The following is a 19,227-nucleotide window of genomic DNA, read 5'->3' on the forward strand; positions in this document are numbered from 1 at the left end:
ACAGATTTCTGTATATTGATTTTGTATCCTACAACCTTAATATATTCATTTATCAGTTCTAGTAGTATATTGGAGTCTTTAGGGTTTTCTATATGTAATATGTCATCTACAAAAAGTGACAGTTTTCTTTCTTTTCAATTCAGATGCCTTTTATTTCTTTTTATTGTCTGATTGCTATGGCTAGGACTTCAGTACTATTTTGAATAAAAGTGGTGGGAGTGGACATCGTTGTCATGTTCCAGACCTTAGGGGGAAAGCTCTCAGTTTTTCACCATTAAGTATGTCGCTGTGGGTTTTTCATATATGGCCTTTATTATGTTGAGGGTTTTTATCATGAATGGATGTTGTACTTTGCCAGATGGTTTTTGTACATTTATTGAAACGATCCATATGTTTTTGTCCTCTCTTGTGATGTTGAAATGTTCTTTTCTGAGTCTGTGTCTTTATGTTTGCACCAACACTTTCCTTCACCACTCTTTGAAATACTGAATGTACTGATGTACTCCAGGCTCTTCTATTTTGCTAAACAGCAACCCAAAAACCTGGGAGTGGGTCAGAATAGGAAAGGGCACTCAAGTTTTTATGGCTCTAAGACTTAAGAGTTTCCCAGGATCAGGCCAGTGGGCTCTAAAGGCTACTGATAGGAAGCTATATTATAGAAATAAAGACAATCACTGAGCTTTTGTTATTCTCCCCAAACCAGACCATCTTCATGGCATTAGTATTTGTTTTAAGCATTGAGATACTGACTGCAAGCAAATTTGAAGTGTTATCAGTCGCTGTCCTCTTCATCCACCTGCATCTCCTGACTTGTTCTATGTCCCAGAAGGGTGCACGAGAGGAGTAAACACCTTGTTAGAAACACTGAATGTGTTTGGACACTGTCCCTATTCTTTCAGACTAGTGGTATTTAGCTGTAGGCCTTTTTTTTTTTTTTTTTTTTTTTAGAGCGAGAGAGTGAGAGACCACAAGTGGGGGAGGAGCAGTGAGAGGGAGACACAGAATCTGAAGCAGGCTGTCAGCACAGAGCTCGAAGTGGACTCAAACTTGTAAACCACCAGATCATGACCTGAGTCAAAGTCAGATGCTTAACTGACTGAGCCACCCAGGCACCCGTAGCTGTAGTAGGTCTTTTGAGGGGAATATAGTTTATGTGATGTTGGAGAGGGCTAAGGGCTAATGATGTTTTAAACTTACTGGTATAGGGGCACCTGGGTGGTTCAGTTGGTTAAGCATCCAACTTTGGCTCAGGTCATGATCTCATGATTCATGGGTTTGAGTCCCGCATCAGGCTGTGTGCTGACAGTTCGGAGCCTGGAGCCTGCTTCAGATTCTGTGACTCCCTCTCTGCCCCTCCCCCACTCCCTCTCTCTGTCTCTCTCTCTCAAAAATAAATGAACATTAAAAAAAATTTTTAACGTGTATCTAATAGTTTACATTTCAATTTGTTTAAAAACAAATTTTTGAAATACCTGATATTCAGATCAAAACACTAATAACCCTTCTAATCAGTCTTAGAGAAAATCTGTGTATCTACATGAAAATTAATCTTTGTTTCACTAATTCTAGAATACCAGAGTGGAAGGGACCTTACAAAAACAGATGAAAGCTACTGATAGCTCCCTAGAAAAATGCATATATACACACCTATGTATGATTTTCTTTCATTTTCAGAGGATTCAAAGACCTTGGCATTCATGGATTTCAAATTAAAAATTCTTCATTTAGTCCCATAGCTTTTATTCTACAGATAAGGATAATGAGAACCAGAGAGAATGAATGCTAGGTATTTTTAATAAAAGTTTATAGAAAAGGAAAGCATAGTTAGATAGAAATTAAAATCTAAACTGTTTGAGATCAGTGAGTTTAAAACATGTTCAGTCCTTATGTCAAAACAAGTGGCTTACTTCTTTCCAGTTTATCAAACAAGAAGACAAAGTTAAGCCTTCTACAATAATTGTGACACAACTTATCCTTTTAATGTCAAGGGTTTTCTTTTTTCCTTAAAAACTGTATTTATCGGGGCACCTGGGTGGCTCAGTCAGTTGAGCGTCTGACTCTTGATTTTGGCTCAAGTCATGATCTCACAGTTTGTGAGTTCGAGCCCCATGTCAGGCTCTGTGCTGACAGCACGGGTCCTGCTTGGGATTCTCTCCCTCCATCTCTCTCTCTCTCTCTCTCTCTCTCTGTCTGTCCCTTGGCTTGCTTTCTCTCTCTCTCTTCCAATCTCAAAATAAATAAACATTAAAAAACAAAACAAAACTGTATTTATTTCCTTAAAAAGCCTATTAGTAAGTGAACCAGCTCTTGGCCTTTAAGACTTTGAAAAACATCAAACTTCTAACCAACCTTCCTCAACTTACCTGTATTTATTCTCATTCCCTTAAATGGTCATATAAAGCTAAGATATAAATTCATTTTTGATACTTATGTAAGGAGCCAAATGAAGACATCACATGAGCATATAAATATCTCCCATTCTCTAAAAGAAAGGCAATTTTACATATTTTATATAGCCCTTGTTTGCTTAATAAACTTTTAGTTTATTAAAGTAGAATAAACACCAGAGATTTTCTAAATCATCAGGGTCAGATGATGAAGTATCATAAAGTGAACACACTATTTAGCCACCACTTCAGTCAAAACACACATTACCACCATCCGGTAAGCCCCCTTTCATTGCCTCTCTCCCCCAAATAACAACTTACTGACTTTTACCTACCTTTTTTACTCTACAAAAAAATAGGATCCCATATTTACTTTTGTGTGACTTCAATATTATGGGTGTAAAAACTATCCATATTGTTGTGGGCCATAGCTTTACTTTGTTGTATAGTATTCCTTTATATGACTATACCACAATTTATTCATTCAACTATTAACAGGCATTTGGATAGTTTCTATCAACTTTTTAAAAAGGCAGATGGTCATCTTTGAAAGTAAAAATGTTTCCTCACAGTCACCCTTTGACAAGTTGAGAACAGTTATGTGAGCCTTAGGAAATGTTGAGAAGAACTGGATAAAGGAGAGAAGAAAACCAGACAATGGTTGTAAATTAGTTTAGAAAAAGTGAAAATTATTGTTGTATTAAGTAAATATTTTTAAGCCATGCAGAGTGAAAATTTAATTTGGGGGGTGTTTTAGAAAGAAAAATTCAACATCCAGTTCAATTAATATTTTAAAAATTATATACAATTTACATGATCAATTTACCATTTTGAAGTAAGGAAAAATGAGGATTATATTCAATAATAAAAATGTAGATTTCACTTCCAAATTATAGATAGCTAGAAGAAAGAAAACAGAAAAAATGGGGAGCAAAGGAGAACTTCATGGAAGGAAATCTAACCAAATAATTAATTGACTAGTTTCACTCTACACTGATTAAAAATGATCACAAACCAGGGTGTGTGGTATCTCAGTCAATTAAGCATTAGACTCCTGATTTCGGCTCAGGTCGTGGTCTCGTGGTTCTTGGGTTCAGGGATTTGCTCTCTCTACCCCTCCCCCCAAAAATAAATAAATAAACTTAAAAAAATCACAAACCTCAGAAGGGCACTCTGCACTGGCTGGTGATCTTCATGCTTCTTTAGTAACTTGCATTACCAACCTTTGAGAACTATACATTCTTTCTCTTCTGGCACTCCCCAGTCCTACAACCTCATGGCTGATGACCCTGCTTCCTAAATTGCTCCCATCTCACAGTTCCTGTTTTGTGGGGGTTACATTGCTCTCTTCTTCTTTTTTTAATATATATTTATTTTTATTTTTTGTAGTTTGGCAGTTTTTGTTCTCTTTCTTAAAGGCCATCCACATCTCAGTAAATGCTCAAGCCAGAAGAAATTCAAGTACAAGTCAACCTTAATACCTTGATTCTTTTCCTCATTCTCATATCCATCTGTGAGCAAGTTTTGATGTTTCTACCTGCAACATATTCTCAAATCCTGGTTATTCTTTCTCCGCTGCCACTACCTAAGTCCAAGTTACCAACTTATCTTACTTGCCTGCAATGGCCTCTTTACTGGTCTGCTACTCGCACTGATAAACTCTTCACATAATAGAATGGCCTTTAAAAATGTTTAGATCAGGTCTCTACCATGCCTAAAAAGGTTTGCACTTAAAATCCAAACTAACAAGTCACTTACTTCTTCAACCTCATTTTATACCCTTCTTCCCCTGGCTCACACCATAGCCTCCATTCAGTTCCCAGGAAATACTGAACTCACAACTGCCTCAGGCCCCAGTACACACTCCCTGTCTGGAGAATGCTCTTCCCATCCTCCCTATTTTCATTCTTCACATTACTAGATTTTTTTCTATTCTTTGGTTTTCAGTAAAATGTTCCCTTCTCAGAAAGACTACCTAACTACCCCAGCTAAAGTAGGTAGTGACCCCTCCTCTAACCTCATTCACCTTTATAACATTGTAATGTATTCAGGTGTCTCAGCACAATGTTATTTTATTCACATTTTTATTGTATGGCTTCCCCTCACTAGGATAAGCTCTATGAAGATAGGTAATGTTAGTCTTGCTCACCAGTATATTCCCAGACCTAGCATAATGCCTGCCACCATAATAGGTACTCAATAAATAAAGGTTAATAAAGAAATGGAAGGGAATAAGGAAGAGATAACAAGATCACTTCTTACTCCTTGACTGTTACCACCCAGGTGTAAGCCACCATCATCTCTCACCTAGGTTACTACAGAAGCCTGCCTACCAGTGTCCTCGCCTCTAAGTTGCCCCCTGATATCTATATACAACACAGTAGAGTGATCGTTTTAAAAGACTGGGTCACTACTCCTCTGCTTAAAGCATGTTCTCCATCTCAGAGTAAAAGTCAAAGCCTTATTACCCTCGCGTACAAGTCCCCATAGGACTGCATCCTGTTTCCTCTGACCTTATACTTGTCCCCCTAGCTCACTCTGCTCCAGCCACACTGACCCTTTACTGTTCTTTGTATAGGCTGGGGACACTGAGCCTCAGGAGTTTTGCCTTAGCCATTCCCTCTGCCTGCAAGGCCCTTCCCCCAGATGTCCTCAGAGCTAACTCTTACCCACTCCACATCTTTGCTCAATAGTCCCTTCTTCTATTAGGCCTGTCCCATCCATTGTATTTAAATTGCAATCCCCTCATCGCCACCTAGCCCCCTTCACCTTACAACATTTTATATGGTCAGACTTCTCTGCCTCCTCCAACCTCCACTAGAATATTAGCTTCATGAGGGCAGAAATCTTTGTCTTGTTCACTAATGTATCCCAAGCCCTTTGTGCATAAAACAAGTGTTCAGTAAATATTTGTGGGAATCAACTGATGAGTAAAGAATTTCAGTGAACTCTTAAAATAGACTTCAGTTCACAAGCACTTATCACATTCTGATACTTCCTGCACAGCAAACCATGGAGGAAATTACTGCCTTTGAGGGTAAGAGGCCATGAGGGCTTGATCAAGAACAATAAGAGAGACGGAAAGGGATGGATTTAATAACTATTTACTTATTCTGTATTATCCTCGTCATCAAACGGATGTAGAGGGTGAGAAAACTAAGGTTCCGGTTTAAACAACTGAATAGATAATTCAGACAATAATCCGAAGGCAGAAAATTTACATAAGAAATAGAAGACTTGGTAGATCATAGCATTTTATTGAATTCAAGCAGCAGGGTGTTGAGTGAGAGGAAGACAGAGGATGGAACCCTGGGGAAGCAACAAGATTTGGCGGGGGTGGGGGGAGGGAGAAAAAAGTTTAATAGAGCACTGGAATTTGTCAACATCCCGCTATCCGGATTTCCAGACTCTGATCTGCATAGAGAGGAAGGGCACGCAACAGGAGGCAAATGGTGTGAAAATAGCTTGCACCAGTTCTAGAGTTCCAACACAGCAGCACCTGGAGATCATTACAGCAATGAAAGCCTTCAGAAGTGAGAATGAATGTTTTCTCTCATTGTTAAAATTCTGGCAGCTGAGTTCTCACAAAGCCTGTGATACCTGAACGACAGGTAATGGGATGAAGACTAGCGATGTGGGAAAGGGATCCAACAAAGTTTCACAAATCATATACCATCTGTGGCTGCCCTTTTAAAGAAATGGGAAGAATTACCCAACGACCTCAGTTTTACATCTGTCCTCCTTTAGGCCACCAGATCCAAAGACCGTACTGTTCCTCACCCTAAACCGTCCCAGAAAATGTTACACAAGAAAACCCAACACGTTGCAAAACCTGGTCCTACAATCACGCTGCTCTCCCTCCCCACCCCTCCGCACGCATGTCTCCCTTCGCCCAAGCACCTCCTTTCTCCTTTCCGGAAGCTAGGAGGCCCCACCCACTTCCGCAACGCCGGGCTTTAGCCAATGGCCTGCTTCCCAAGGAACGTTACCTCTGACCTCGGGGCTAATCAGAGACAGTGGGACAAACTCCTCGCGAGAGGTGAGGTTGAAGCTGCCTCCGCCATCTTGGAGATGGGAGACGGGCGATGGCTGTGGTTCTTCTGCTAATGCAAACAACAAAACGGGCACATTAGTCAACCCGAAAGAGGTTATCATCACTGTATCTGGTGACCAAAGCTACACAAGAAGCGAGGGTGTCAAAGCCCAGCGCGGCGACACTGATAGCTTCTCCTGCCTGCTGGAGAGGCAGAAGTGAAGTGACTGAAAACCGGAAGGATGGTGCAGTCCTGTTCCGCCTACGGCTGCAAGAACCGATATGATAAGGATAAGCCCGTTTCTTTCCACAAGTAAGTACCCTGCGCCTCTCGCGGGGCTGGCCCCAGCTGGGGCTGGGGGCGCGCGGCCGGTTAGGCTCGGGGGCGGAGCCAGGCGCGTGTCCGCGCGAGACTAATAAGGGGGGCGGGACAGGGGCGGGGCACGACCGGATCTTCCTCACAGTCCGTCCCGGCCGCGAGCGGTGGGTGTGCCCGCCTCTGGTAGAAGTTCAGGCAATGTCGCACTGGGCTGCGCGTTCTCGGCGCAGGTCGCCGTGGCGACCGTTTCTCGCGCTCGAGGGTTGGAACCCTTGCGTGAGGTTCGCCCGCCTCCTGCTGTTGGAGTGTTCGGGACCTCGGAGCTATGTCTCACGGCCCAGCGCAGGTCGTGAGGTCCTCCAAGCCGAGAGGCATCTGGATTTCACTCCTGGGGTAATAGAGAAACCAGGTGGTAATAACGCCTTAGAAGTAAATTTGAAATAGAAACAAAAACCTTTAAAATCCCGAAGTCACTCTTTTTCGTTTTTGCTGTGGATGGGAGGCCGGCATCACAGAAATTAAGGATTGATTTTGGCCAGAATTTCGGGGAGGATGTCTTCACCCAGTTTCCTAGAAACTAACTTTTAAGGACCCCTAAGTTTTAGAGAAAGCTTCTGGTACTACCAGGATGAATACTTAATGTTTTCAGCGGACAATAACGATAACTTGGACAATAATAACACAGGTCATAATGAAGTGTCATAATAAAGGTCAATATGAGTTCTTATGGGCACCTATAGGAAGCCCTTGGAAAAGAACCTGCCCCACAACTTTCAGGGCTGTTTTATCCAAAAAGCGCTGCAGTTAGAGGCCTAGAGGGGAAAATGTTCTTTTGAAAATACGAAGAGAAAACTGCAAAATGGAAACGATTTACTGATAATCAGATGTCTGCAAAATGTGACACGATGGTATTTTTATTCAGCCAAATACAAATTTTATTACATTTACGTTACTTTGTTTTGCGAAAATTCCCCACCCTGAATAGATGGTAGCTAAGAAACTAGAACCAGTGGTCAATTATAGGAATTATTCATAGGTAAATAATTACAAAAGCAAAATTAAGTATTCCTTCAATTTTTGGTGGGATTCGTTTTGTGTTTAACAGAGCGTAGATGCATTTTTATGTTTCATATGAGAGGGACCCTATAGAAATGAGTGCTTTGCAGCATAGAAAGATCTTGAGTGTTGATGTACCACCACCACCAACACCCCTGGCCCCCCACCTCCAGGAGGAGCTAGAACACTAACACTTGCAAGATTTACTTCAGTATTTCCTGGTATTACTTAATTGATTTATTGGAATTTCTGAAAGCTGATGAATTGACTTCCAGTTCTTTGAAAGTGTTGGAATAAGTCAGAAGATGGTGACATGGTTACATACAGTTTGCTCCCCACAACCACATTTCTAATTTATGCCAAACACTGCAAGCTGCTGGGGTTACAAGGCTAAGTAAGACAAAGTCCTCTTAATATGCAAGGAATCTAAAATCTAAAGAAATCTAAAAATATGGAAAACCTTTCATTGGTACTGGAAACTAAGGATGGCATTCACACATCAGAAATAGTTTCTTCTGGCTGTCAAACAATTGATTGAATCAGAAGAAGGGCTGATCTGCCTCCCATTCTTACCTATAAAGAACGGTTTTTTGAGAGTAGATGGGAATACCTTGACAGAATCTCATAAACAGCCTGAGCATTGTAGTCCTTGAGACAGGAGGCCCAAGGTGCTGAATTGTACCAGTAATTGCTAACATAGTTTGTTTTTCTGTAGGCCATTTCCAGCAGGATCTTCTAGGAGTACTTATTTTCCCAGTTTCTACACAGTGGCCCAGTGGCAGCAACTATGCTGGGCGAAGAGAAGAACTGTCCCAGGATTGGTTAGGTCTTCAGAATATAGCAGAGTCAGGCTGTAGCATACCTTACATGGAAGAGAAACTGGAACATATAGTTGAAACATCTTTTGGCTTCTTTCCAGTCTCCCCAGTTCACTAAATACTTGACTTGGAAAAGTAAAATCACAATAAATTTAAACTCTTCTTAACCCTCCTTATTTGGGCCTAAGAGACATATTCCAGTTGAGTTCAAGGTAAATTCAGATAAATAATATTCGTATGCTGGAATTAAAAACAAATTGGAAGACTAAAATAAATACAAATTTTAAAAATTAAAAAATAAAGACTTCCCAAACCTGGGGAGAAACTTGGATATCCATGTTCATGACACTAATAGACCATCCCATTTCAGTTCCAGTCTTCTCCAAACGCATACATACATACATACATACATACATACATAAAATCTTGTATTTATCATTATGATTTGACTATGATTTGATTAATTCATTATGTCAGACTGATCCTAAGAGAACTAAAACCTTTTTTGCAGTATGTAGATATAAACATGCAATTTTATTTTTATTGGTTAAAAAAAATTAATAACAAATTCACCCCATAGTATGTATTTTACTTGAAACTCTTAGTGTCTTTGACATAAAAAGTTAAACATTAATAAATGAGAGAGGAGCTACATGATTTATCTTTGTGTATTTAGATGTGTGTGTAATATCTGTATCAATTAGTGAAAGTCATTTACTGTAACGGAGAGAGACAAGCAATATTACTACATATTTCTCTTGACCCCCGACCTCCCATCATCTCCTCCTCCCATTGCATGGCTAACTTTTAATATGCATCTTTTTACATTTTGTAAATTTTTATCAGCCTATCTTGTTCAGATTGTATACATCATTGTATCTGACATTCTTGTAACTACTCTGTGATCAAAAGATTCCTATAAAAAATACTGCTTTTTGGGGGCGCCTGGGTGGCTCAGTTGATTAAACGTGTGATTTTGGCTCAGGGCATGATCTCGCATGTCACGAGTTTGAGCCCCGAGTCTGCGCCCTGCGTCGGACTCTGTGCTGACAGCTCAGAGCCTGGAGCATGCTTCAGATTCTGTGTCTGCCTCTCTGTCTCTCTGTCCCTTCCCAACTCATGCTCTCTCTCTCTCTCTCTCTCTCTCTGTCAAAAACAAATAAAAACATTTTAAAAAATTCTTTTTAAAGCAGTATTTTTGTTTTTAATTTTTTAAAATGCTTATTTATTTTTGAGAGAGAGAGAGATAGAATGCGAGCAGGGAAGGGGCAGAGAGAGAGGAAGACAGAATCTGAGGCAGGCTCCAGGCTCTGAGCTGTCAGCAAAGAGCCTGACACTGGGCTCGAACTCCCTAACCCTAAGATCATGACCTGAGCCAAAGTCAGGTGCTTAACCCACTGAGCCACCCAGTCACCCCTAACAAATACTGCTTTTAAAAAAAACAAAAATTCCATGCTGGGAGGGGTGGTTTACATCCCACATTAGTAGATGGTCACTTTATTTATAGGATCTTTAAAACAAGTACATTCTTAACTAAGGTGAATAAAAGCACAACTAAAAACTGTCAAAGAAAAGAAAAGATAGCAGAGCTAGTGTTTTAATCAAATACCCCTTAGTTTGTTAATGCCAATGTAAGATAGTTTTTTTCTAAGCAGGAAAGTCGAGATGTGCCTTTTTTTCTTTTAAAATAAAGTCAGAGAACTGAATTATCTCTTCTTCTTAGGTTTCCTCTTACAAGACCCAGTCTTTGTAAAAAATGGGAGGCAGCTGTCAGAAGAAAAAACTTTAAACCCACCAAGTATAGCAGTATTTGTTCAGAACACTTTACTCCAGACTGCTTTAAGAGGGAGTGCAACAACAAGTTGCTGAAAGAGAATGCAGTGCCCACGATATTTCTCTGTACTGAGCCACATGACAAGGTAATATGTGTTTTAAAATACTGGGTTTTCTATTTATAAAATTAATTTGTTTTTATTGTGGAAAATTCAGATCAGTGTTAAGAAAATAAATGTTACCTGGAAGCCATCACTTGTACATAACCACTGTTAACAACGATATACTATTTAAAAATACAAAATGCAGTTTATTAAAAGTTAAACATCCTCACACTAAGAAAGTCAATTTAGTTTTGTAACTTACTTGAAGATCACTTTCTACCCCTACATATATGTTAATAAGTTTTGGGTTTCCTTTATCAGTGACAGTTCAGTTTCAAAGTTTTTCCCCCTCAGTTTTAAGTGCTTAGTATTTTATTAAATCTCACCAGTCATTCTTTCTCTTTCTTGGATCCCATTTCTACTCCAGGTGGAAAAGTGTAATTATTAGAACTTAAATTTTTTTCTTATTTTAGAATATTTCCATATCAAGGATTTACAAAAATCTAATATTCTTTTGTTTTTAATCCAAGTGTAGTTGACACATGATGATGTTACATTAGCTTCAAATGTAAGCATACTAAATAGACTGATCTGTATATTATGCTACACTCACCACAAGTGTAACTACCATCGGTCACCATACAAGGCTATTAAAATACCACTGACCATTGTCCCTATGCTGTACCTTTCATACTTGCGACTTGTTCATTCCATAACTGGAAGCCTGTATCTCCCCACTCCCCTCTACCCTTTTGCCCATTCCCCCTATCCCCTCTGCTCAGGCAACCATCACTTTGTTCTCTGTATTTATGGATCTGTTTCTGCTTTTTTTGTTTTTTTTCATTTGTTTTTTAGATTTCACATATAAGTGGAATCACATGGTATTTATCTTTTTCTGAATTGTTTCACTTAGCATAATACCCTCTAGGTCCATGCATGTTGTCACAAAATGGCAAGATCTCATTCTTTTTTACAGTGAGTAATATTGTATTGTGCATATGTGTGTGTGGGTGTACATATATATGTATGCATAGATATATATGTAAACACACAAAACATTTTCTGTATCCATTCATCTATTAATGGACATTTGGGTTGCTTTCATATCTGGGCTATTGTAAAAAAAATATGTTTATGCAGTAAACATAGGGGTGCATATATCTTTTCAAATTAGTGTTTTCATTTTCTTTGGGTAAATACCCAGTAGGGGAATTATTGGATCATATGGTAATTCTATTTTTAAGTTTTTGAGAAAATGCCATGCTGTTTTCCACAGTTGCTGCATCCGTTTGCATTCTCACCAACAGTACATAAGGGTTCCCTTTTCTCCACACTTGTTATTTCTTGTCTTTTGATAATAGTCACTCTGGCAGATACAGTGATAACTCATTGTGGTTTTGATTTTCATTTCCCCTATGATTAGTGATGTTGAGCATCTTTCCATGTGTCTGTTGGCCATCTGTATGTCTTTGGAAAATGTCTATTCATGTCCTCTGCCCATTTTTTAATTGGATTGTTTGTTTGGTGTTGTATAAGGTTTTTTTTTAATTCTTTTTTCTTTTTTTTTTTTTTAAGTTTATTTATTTATTTTGAGAGAGAAAAAGGGAGAGCACATGAGTGGGGAAAGGGCAGAAAGAGAATCCCAAGCAGGCTCCATACTGTCAGTGCAGAGCCTGACAGGCTCAATCCCACTGTGAGATCATGACCTAAGCCAAAATCAAGAGTCAGATGCTTAACCAACTGAACCACTCAGATGCGCCTTGTATAAGTTCTTTATATATTTTGGTTATTAGCTCCTTATCAGATATATCATTTGCAGATATCTTTTCATATTCAGTAGGTTGCATTTTAATTTTGTTGGTGATTTTATTCACTGTGCAGAAGCTTTTGGTTTAATTCCAATTGTTTGTTTTGCTTTTGTTTCCCTTGCCTGAGGAGACATATCTAGAAAAATGTTGCTGGGGCACCTAGGTGGTTAAATGTCTGACTTCGGCTCAGGTCATGATCTCACTGGTTGGTGAGTTCAAGCCCTGCGGCAGGCTCTGTGCTGGCAGCTCAGAGCCTGGATCCTGCTTCAGATTCTGTGTCCCCCCGTCTCTCTGTCCCTCCCCCGCTCTCTCTGTCTCTCTCTCAAAAATAAATAAACATAAAAATTAAAAAAAAAAAAAGAAAAATGTTGCTAAGGCTGATGTGAAAGAAACTACTGCCTATGTTTTCTTCCAAGATTTTTATAGTTTAAGGTCTCACACTCAGGTCTTTAATCCATTTTGAATTTAGTTTTGTGTATGGCATAAGAAAATGGTCTAGTTTCATTTTTTTTTCATGTAACTGTGCAATTTCTCCAGCACCATTTATTGAAAGTCTGTCTTTTCCCCATTATATATTCTTACTCTCTTTGTTGTAGATTAATTGACCATGTAATCATGGGTTTATTTCTGGGCTCTCTGTTCTGTTCCATTGATCAATGTGTCTGTTTTTGTGCCAGTACTATACTGTTTTGATTACTACAGCTTTGTAGTATATCTTGAACACTGGGATTGTGATACCTCCTGCTTTGTTCTTTCTTAGGCATGCTTTGTTATTCAGGGTCTTTAGTGGTTCCATACAAATTCTAAGATTATTTGTTCTAGTTCTGTGAAAAATGCTCTCAGTATTTTCATAGGGATTGCATTGAGTCTGTAGATTGCTTTGGGTAGTATAAACATTGTAACAATGTTACTTCATCCAATCCATGAGAATGGTATATCTTCCCATTTATTTGCATCATCTTCAATTTGTTATATCAGTGTTTTATAGTTTTCAGAGTACAGGTCTTTCACCCTCTTGGTTAAATTCATTCCTAGATATTTAATTCTTTTTGGTGTAATTATAAATGGAATTGTTGTCTTAATTTCTCTTTCTGCTACTTCATTATTAGTGTATAGAAACGACTGATTTCATATATTAATTTTGTATTCTGCAACTTTACTGGATTCATTTATTATTCCTAGTAGTATTCTGTTGGAGTTTTTAGGGTTTCCTGTATGTATTATCATGCCATCTGCAAATAGTGACAATTTTACTTCTTTCTAATCAGTTTAGATGCCTTTTGTTTTTCTTGCTTGATTGCAATGGCAAGCACTTCCAGTACTATGTTGAATGAAAGTAGCAAGAGTGGACATCTTGTCTTGTTTCTGATCTTGGAGGAAAAGCTCTCAGTTTTTCACCACTGAGTGTGATAGCAACTGTATGTTTTTCATATATGGCCTTTATTATTTTGAAGTATGTTCCCTCTTTTTTTTTTTTTAAATTAACTTATTTATTTTGCGAGAGACAGAGTGAGTAGGGGAGGGGCAGAGAGAGGGAGAGAGAGACTCAAGCAGGTTCCACACTGTCAGCCTGGAGCCCAGTGTGGGACTCAAACTCATGAACTGTGAGATCATGACCTGAGATGAAACAAAGAGTCGGATGCTTAACCAGCTGACCCACCCAGTTGCCCTGAGGTATGTTCCCTCTAAAGCAACTTTATTGAGACTTTTTATCATGAATGGATATTGAATTCTGTCCAGTGCTGTTTTTGCATTTATGGAGATGATCACATGATTTTATTTTATTTTATTTTATTTTATTTTATTTTATTTTAGAGAGGGAGAGCCTGAGCAGGGTGACAGGGACAGAGGGAGAGAGAGAGAGAGAGAGAGAGAGAGAGAGAGAGAGAGAGAATAAATCTTAAGCAGGCTCCATGCTCAGCACAGAGCCGGATGCAGGGCTTGATCCCTTGACCCTGGGATCATGACCTGAGCTGAAGTCAAGTCACATGCTCAACCAATTGAGCCACACAGGCACCCCTAAATGATCATATGGGTTTATCCTTTATTTTGATGATGTAGTGTTTCACATTGATTTATGAATATTGAACCATCCTTGCATCATAAATTCCACTTGATCTTGGTGAATGATCCTTTTAATGTATATTGAATATTTAATGTATTATCTAATATGCTCATTTTATTGAGGATTTTTGCATCTCGGGGATATTGTCCCTATAGTTTTCTTTTGTTGTAGTGTCTTTGATTTTGATATCAGGGTAATGCTGGCCTTATAGAATGTATTTGGAAGCTTTTCTTTCTCTTGTATTTTTTGGAATAGTTTGAGGAGAATAGATATTAACTCTTTAAGTATTTGATAGAATTCACCTGTGAAGCTATCTGGTCCTGGACTTTTGTCTTTTGGGAATTTTTTGATTACCTTTTCAATTTTGTCACTAATGATTGGTCTTTTCAGATTTTCTATTTCTTCTGATTTGTTCTTGGAAGGCTGTATGTTTCTGGAAACATATCTATTTCTTCTAGGTTGTCCAGTTTGTAAAAAGTCATTCTTAAATTCCACAGGTGGATTCATTTATTTATGTATTTATGTATGTATTTATTTATTTATTTAATGTTGATTTATTTTTGAGAGAGAGAGAAGACAAAGCATGTGTGGGGCAGGGGCAGAGAGACAGAGAGAGACACAGAGTCCGAAGCAGGCTCCAGGCTCCCAGCTGCCAGCACAGAGCTCATTGCAGGGCTCAAACCCACAAACCATAAGATCATGACCTGAGCTGAATTCGGACGCTTAACCAACTGAGCCACCCAGGCACCCTGGGTAGATTGTTTTAAACTGTTATTTGTAGTTACTAAACTTGAACATACTCTTCATTATCATTGTAGAAGGAAGATCTTCTGGAGCCACAAGAACAGCTTCCCCCGCCTCCTTTAACACCTCCCATTTCCCAGGTTGATGCTGCTATTGGATTACTAATGCCTCCCCTTCAGACCCCTGATAATCTCTCAGTTTTCTGTGACCACAACTATACTGTGGAGGATACAATGCACCAGAGAAAAAGGATTCATCAGCTAGAACAACAAGTTGAAAAACTCCGAAAGAAGCTTAAGACCGCACAGCAGCGATGCAGAAGACAAGAACGACAACTTGAAAAATTAAAGGAGGTTGTTCACTTCCAGAAGGAGAAGGACGACATATCAGAGAGAGGTTATGTGATTCTACCAAATGACTACTTTGAAATAGTTGAAGTGCCAGCATAAAAAAATGATATTTGTATTGGTTTTTAATGGGGCAAAACCACATACCTTCTTCTAGCCTATAAAGGAGTTTAATTTGAAAAAATAACACTTGATTACTTATATAAAAACAATTCAGAATATTTTTTTAAAAAAATAAATTAGATATATACTGTAAAATTGTAAATTTTTTGTTTGTAATTTCAGGGTTTTTACATTTTAACAAAATATCTTAAAAGTTATAATCTAACCTCAGAACTCCAATGTAAGTTGGTTTCAAATTGAGTTTTGTTTTTTGAGTATTTATAGAAATGCAAAAATTGAAAGTAAAGTGAATGAGAACAGTACAGCAAGGATGATTTAAGTTTAAAATGTAAAATTAATGCAGTTTATTAAAAGAATTTAGTTACATTATAAATCAGAAGTATAAGTCAGATCACGGGACATAACTTCTCAGAATATATATATTCTTATTCACATATTCTTATTTGTAAAGTCAGAAGATTTGTTTATCTTTCTTAATCACTTGTCAAAGATAAATTGACAAGTCAATACTTAAAAAAATTGCTTGTCTTCAGAGCATAAAATGAAGAATCATTCTATACCTAATCAATATTGTTACATAACTTTATAAAGGATGAATTTTTTAAAAAGTGGGTCCAGCTTTTTTTTCCCCACTGTCTAGCATTATTAAATTAGAAGTGTATTTCCAGTGGAAGAGACATTCTTCATTAAATAAAGTAAGCATTGTTGTTAATAAAGTAATAAAAACGGGGGCCTGATCCATAGTATGCCTTTTTCTTTCACTACCCCCAAGCTAAGGAGCATCTAGTTTCCAACTGTAGTTATATCCGTATCCAAATCTCTAATAAATGTGTTGTGTCAGTAGAGTTTGATTTGTACCGTAATAGGACTAATTGATTTTGGTCAAGTCTTCACATAAAAAAGGATTTCTTCACTTTTAACACAAGTTAGAAATTATATCCCATTTACTTAAATGAGTGATTTGTATTCCAGAGGAACTTAATGTGTAGTGTTTATTTTACTGAATGTTGAGATTTAAACACTGAAGTTTCTGTTCAAACTATGAGTTGTGTTCTGACTTTGTGAGAAGTTTTAGTTATATATTTGAAATGAAAATATGTTCTGATTAAACAAATACTGCCTTAGGAATTATCTACTTAGATTTACAATAACTGTTCCAATTATAATTATTTTATATTTAAAAGTATACTGAGATAGTTGAAGAATAACAGGCCTTTTTAAGGCAGTATTAAAAATCTGAAACAATGACATTCAGAAGTGTCTTTTGTAGATGTGGATTCCAATGTAATTTACTATTGTCCTGCCAGTGGATAATACCGTGATTTTTTATGAACCAGTATTTCAAAAATAGAAAATTATGATCAAAAGATTACTTGACCTTATGTTGTCTGATAACATTTAGAACTAGCTCTAATGAATCAGAAGACTTTCTCTAGTTATTCATGAATCTCATCCCTGGTTTGGAAACCCATGAAATCTCCAAGTAGTTTGTCTTTACATTCCATCTCACTAGCAATTCCTGGAGGATATATGGGTAAACATCTTGCAAAGTATAAATCTATGTAAATTGTCATCTACATAAAAGGAAGTGTGTGTGGGTGTGTATGTGTGTATGTGTGTGTGTGTGTGTACGTGTGTATTCCCACAGTCAAGAATCCAACACTGAATTGTAAAAGTAGCAATCCTAATTACTTAGCATCTTACCATTATGATTTAACCTGGAGTTACATTCTTTTCCTAACAAACGTAAATCCCTATTTGGAGAGAACTGAGCAAGCAGCATGTATACTAACTGTTTGCATTTCAATAAATTACCATAGTTTAACATAGGGAGTTTGAGGTTACAAGTAGTTATTTCTGAATATGAGATGTAACATTTGGTGAATGCTTTCAAAATTCATTCTGTCTACTGTATTGTTTATTACATTGCCAAGTAAAGGAAAACTGGTCCTTAAAATAGGTCCTGTTCAAGTATAGTCAAACTCAGTCTGAAACAAATGGACAAAGTCTCAATCTGGAACAAATAGGGGGAAGACTCATGTGAACTGCAGCATATTCTGAAAGGTGACATTTAAGCACATACAGTAACATACTAAAATTTCCATCTATGTATAATGACATAATCTGGCGTTAATGGTGAGAAGAAATAACTTCTTTAATAGAACTGTTAGGAAAACTATAGACTCATAGAATTTTAGAATTAGAAGGGACTTAGACATGATTAAACACTAGCCTAACCTACAAACCCTACAGAAATCTGTTTGTAAAATATCCGTGATAAGTGGTCATCTATTCTGTTTAAGCAGTTATTCTTATTAGATTCTTTAAAATGGGCTTCTGGATTAGGAAAGAATTAGTTACCACTCTTTTTATACTTGTTTATAGTGGAAATACAAACTTCACTTTGAACTGCTGCATAGTTTGAACCATCACATTCCAAGTTAAAGAAGTTTTAAAATTTTATAAAATAATTTAAATGTTTAGTAATTGTATACCTGTTCTGTGAACTAAAAATAATTCTGTTGTTGCAGTAAAGAAACAGCGGTGTTTAAAATTATTAGCAAAACTTTTACTTGGAAGTCCAAGTACGTAAGATTTTTTTTTTTTCCTCTTTTTTAGAAGTGTAATAGTAAGGGTGAAAGCAAATGGAAGTTTCATTTGATATGGGGTTTTCTGGTGAAATTAATATTCTCTGGCCATCTTTAGTTATTACAAAATTATACGCATATACACATACTCAACACCTATGACTTTTATAAAGTCAGTGGTAAGCAACATAAATTAGTAAAAGTCCATATGATCTATAAAAAGAAAATTCCCGTTTATGTTCTAGGATTTTTAAAAGACAGCCATCGATGAATAACAATCATAGCAGGCTTACAAATCTGCTTGGCTATTACTCTTCCTGATACTGGCAACCATGTGAATTAGATAACCAATGAATGAAGAGCATTGATGATGTTAACTGGTGTTTCTGGGCATTATGTTTTTATATTGTGCATTAAAATACAATTCTTGTTGTGATCAAAAAGCAAACAATGATTTACAAACAAGCAAAAAAGCAGTTATAAATATTGTACTTAAAATAACAGAAAAAGTTACAATTCCATGTCTTGATAACTTTTTTTTTTTTTTTAACCTGGGATGTTGTTTTATTCTATTGGGATTTTTTTTCTGAACGATAAATATTTTTTAAGCTCAAAAAATATATTGGGAATTTTTATTCTTTTCTAAATTCATATTATTTGGTGTTTTGAGATTATTAAATTTTTATTTTTAAAATATCCTAAGGGATATGAATAAACTTCCTTTGCTTTAAACTGTTTTTCATGAGACAAACTGTACAATATTAATAATAAATAGACAAATGACTTCTGGACTGGCTACATGTTCACCCTAACTACCATGATTGGTTAAAAAAAATTTTTTTAAACAACCATTTAAGTTCTCTGCATGTTGTCTTAGGGGCATACAGCAAATGAAGAAACATTCAAGAACATCTAAATCTCTGAAAGAGTGTTAAGAGTCTGTGGCATTGAGGCGCCTAGGTGGCTCAGTCGGTTAAGCGTCCAACTTTGGCCCAGGTCCTGATCTCAATGGTTTATGGGTTCGAACTGCATGTCAGGCTGTCTGCCATCCGTGCCAAGCCT

At 37.3% G+C, this 19,227-nt stretch overlaps 1 protein-coding gene and 1 long non-coding RNA gene across 3 annotated transcripts; one reads left to right on the forward strand and one right to left on the reverse strand.

Annotated features, from left to right (window-relative positions):
• Nucleotides 1-3,546: 3,546 nt before the first annotated feature.
• On the reverse strand, nt 3,547-6,487 carry LOC113602973 (uncharacterized). Its single transcript, XR_003424476.2, has 2 exons — nt 6,377-6,487; nt 3,547-6,074 (listed from the first exon to the last, which is right to left on the reverse strand). It is a non-coding gene; the product is annotated as an uncharacterized LOC113602973 (long non-coding RNA).
• THAP1 (THAP domain containing 1) lies at nt 6,408-18,961 on the forward strand. 2 transcript variants are annotated; one of them, XM_015088502.3, is made up of 3 exons: nt 6,408-6,733; nt 10,337-10,532; nt 15,182-18,961. In XM_015088502.3, the coding sequence occupies exons 1-3, from the start codon at nt 6,663-6,665 to the stop codon at nt 15,554-15,556; spliced, it is 642 nt and encodes a 213-aa protein (XP_014943988.1). In that variant the 5' UTR covers nt 6,408-6,662; the 3' UTR covers nt 15,557-18,961. The 2 variants fall into 2 exon arrangements, with proteins under 2 accessions (XP_014943988.1, XP_014943990.1); XM_015088504.3 differs by lacking the exon at nt 6,408-6,733 and adding an exon at nt 6,918-7,132.
• The last annotated feature ends 266 nt before the right edge of the window (nt 18,962-19,227 follow it).

This window comes from Acinonyx jubatus, chromosome B1 (assembly GCF_027475565.1).
Source record: "Acinonyx jubatus isolate Ajub_Pintada_27869175 chromosome B1, VMU_Ajub_asm_v1.0, whole genome shotgun sequence".
NCBI lineage: Eukaryota > Metazoa > Chordata > Mammalia > Carnivora > Felidae > Acinonyx > Acinonyx jubatus.

Excerpts from the sequence above, each read along its gene's own strand:
- THAP1 (XM_015088502.3), top strand. The coding sequence starts at position 6,663 with ATGGTGCAGTCCTGTTCCGCCTACGGCTGCAAGAACCGATATGATAAG. Across the intron at positions 6,734-10,336 it reads AAGCCCGTTTCTTTCCACAA|GTTTCCTCTTACAAGACCCA; the intron begins GTAAGTACCCTG and ends TCTTCTTCTTAG. Across the intron at positions 10,533-15,181 it reads GTACTGAGCCACATGACAAG|AAGGAAGATCTTCTGGAGCC; the intron begins GTAATATGTGTT and ends TTATCATTGTAG.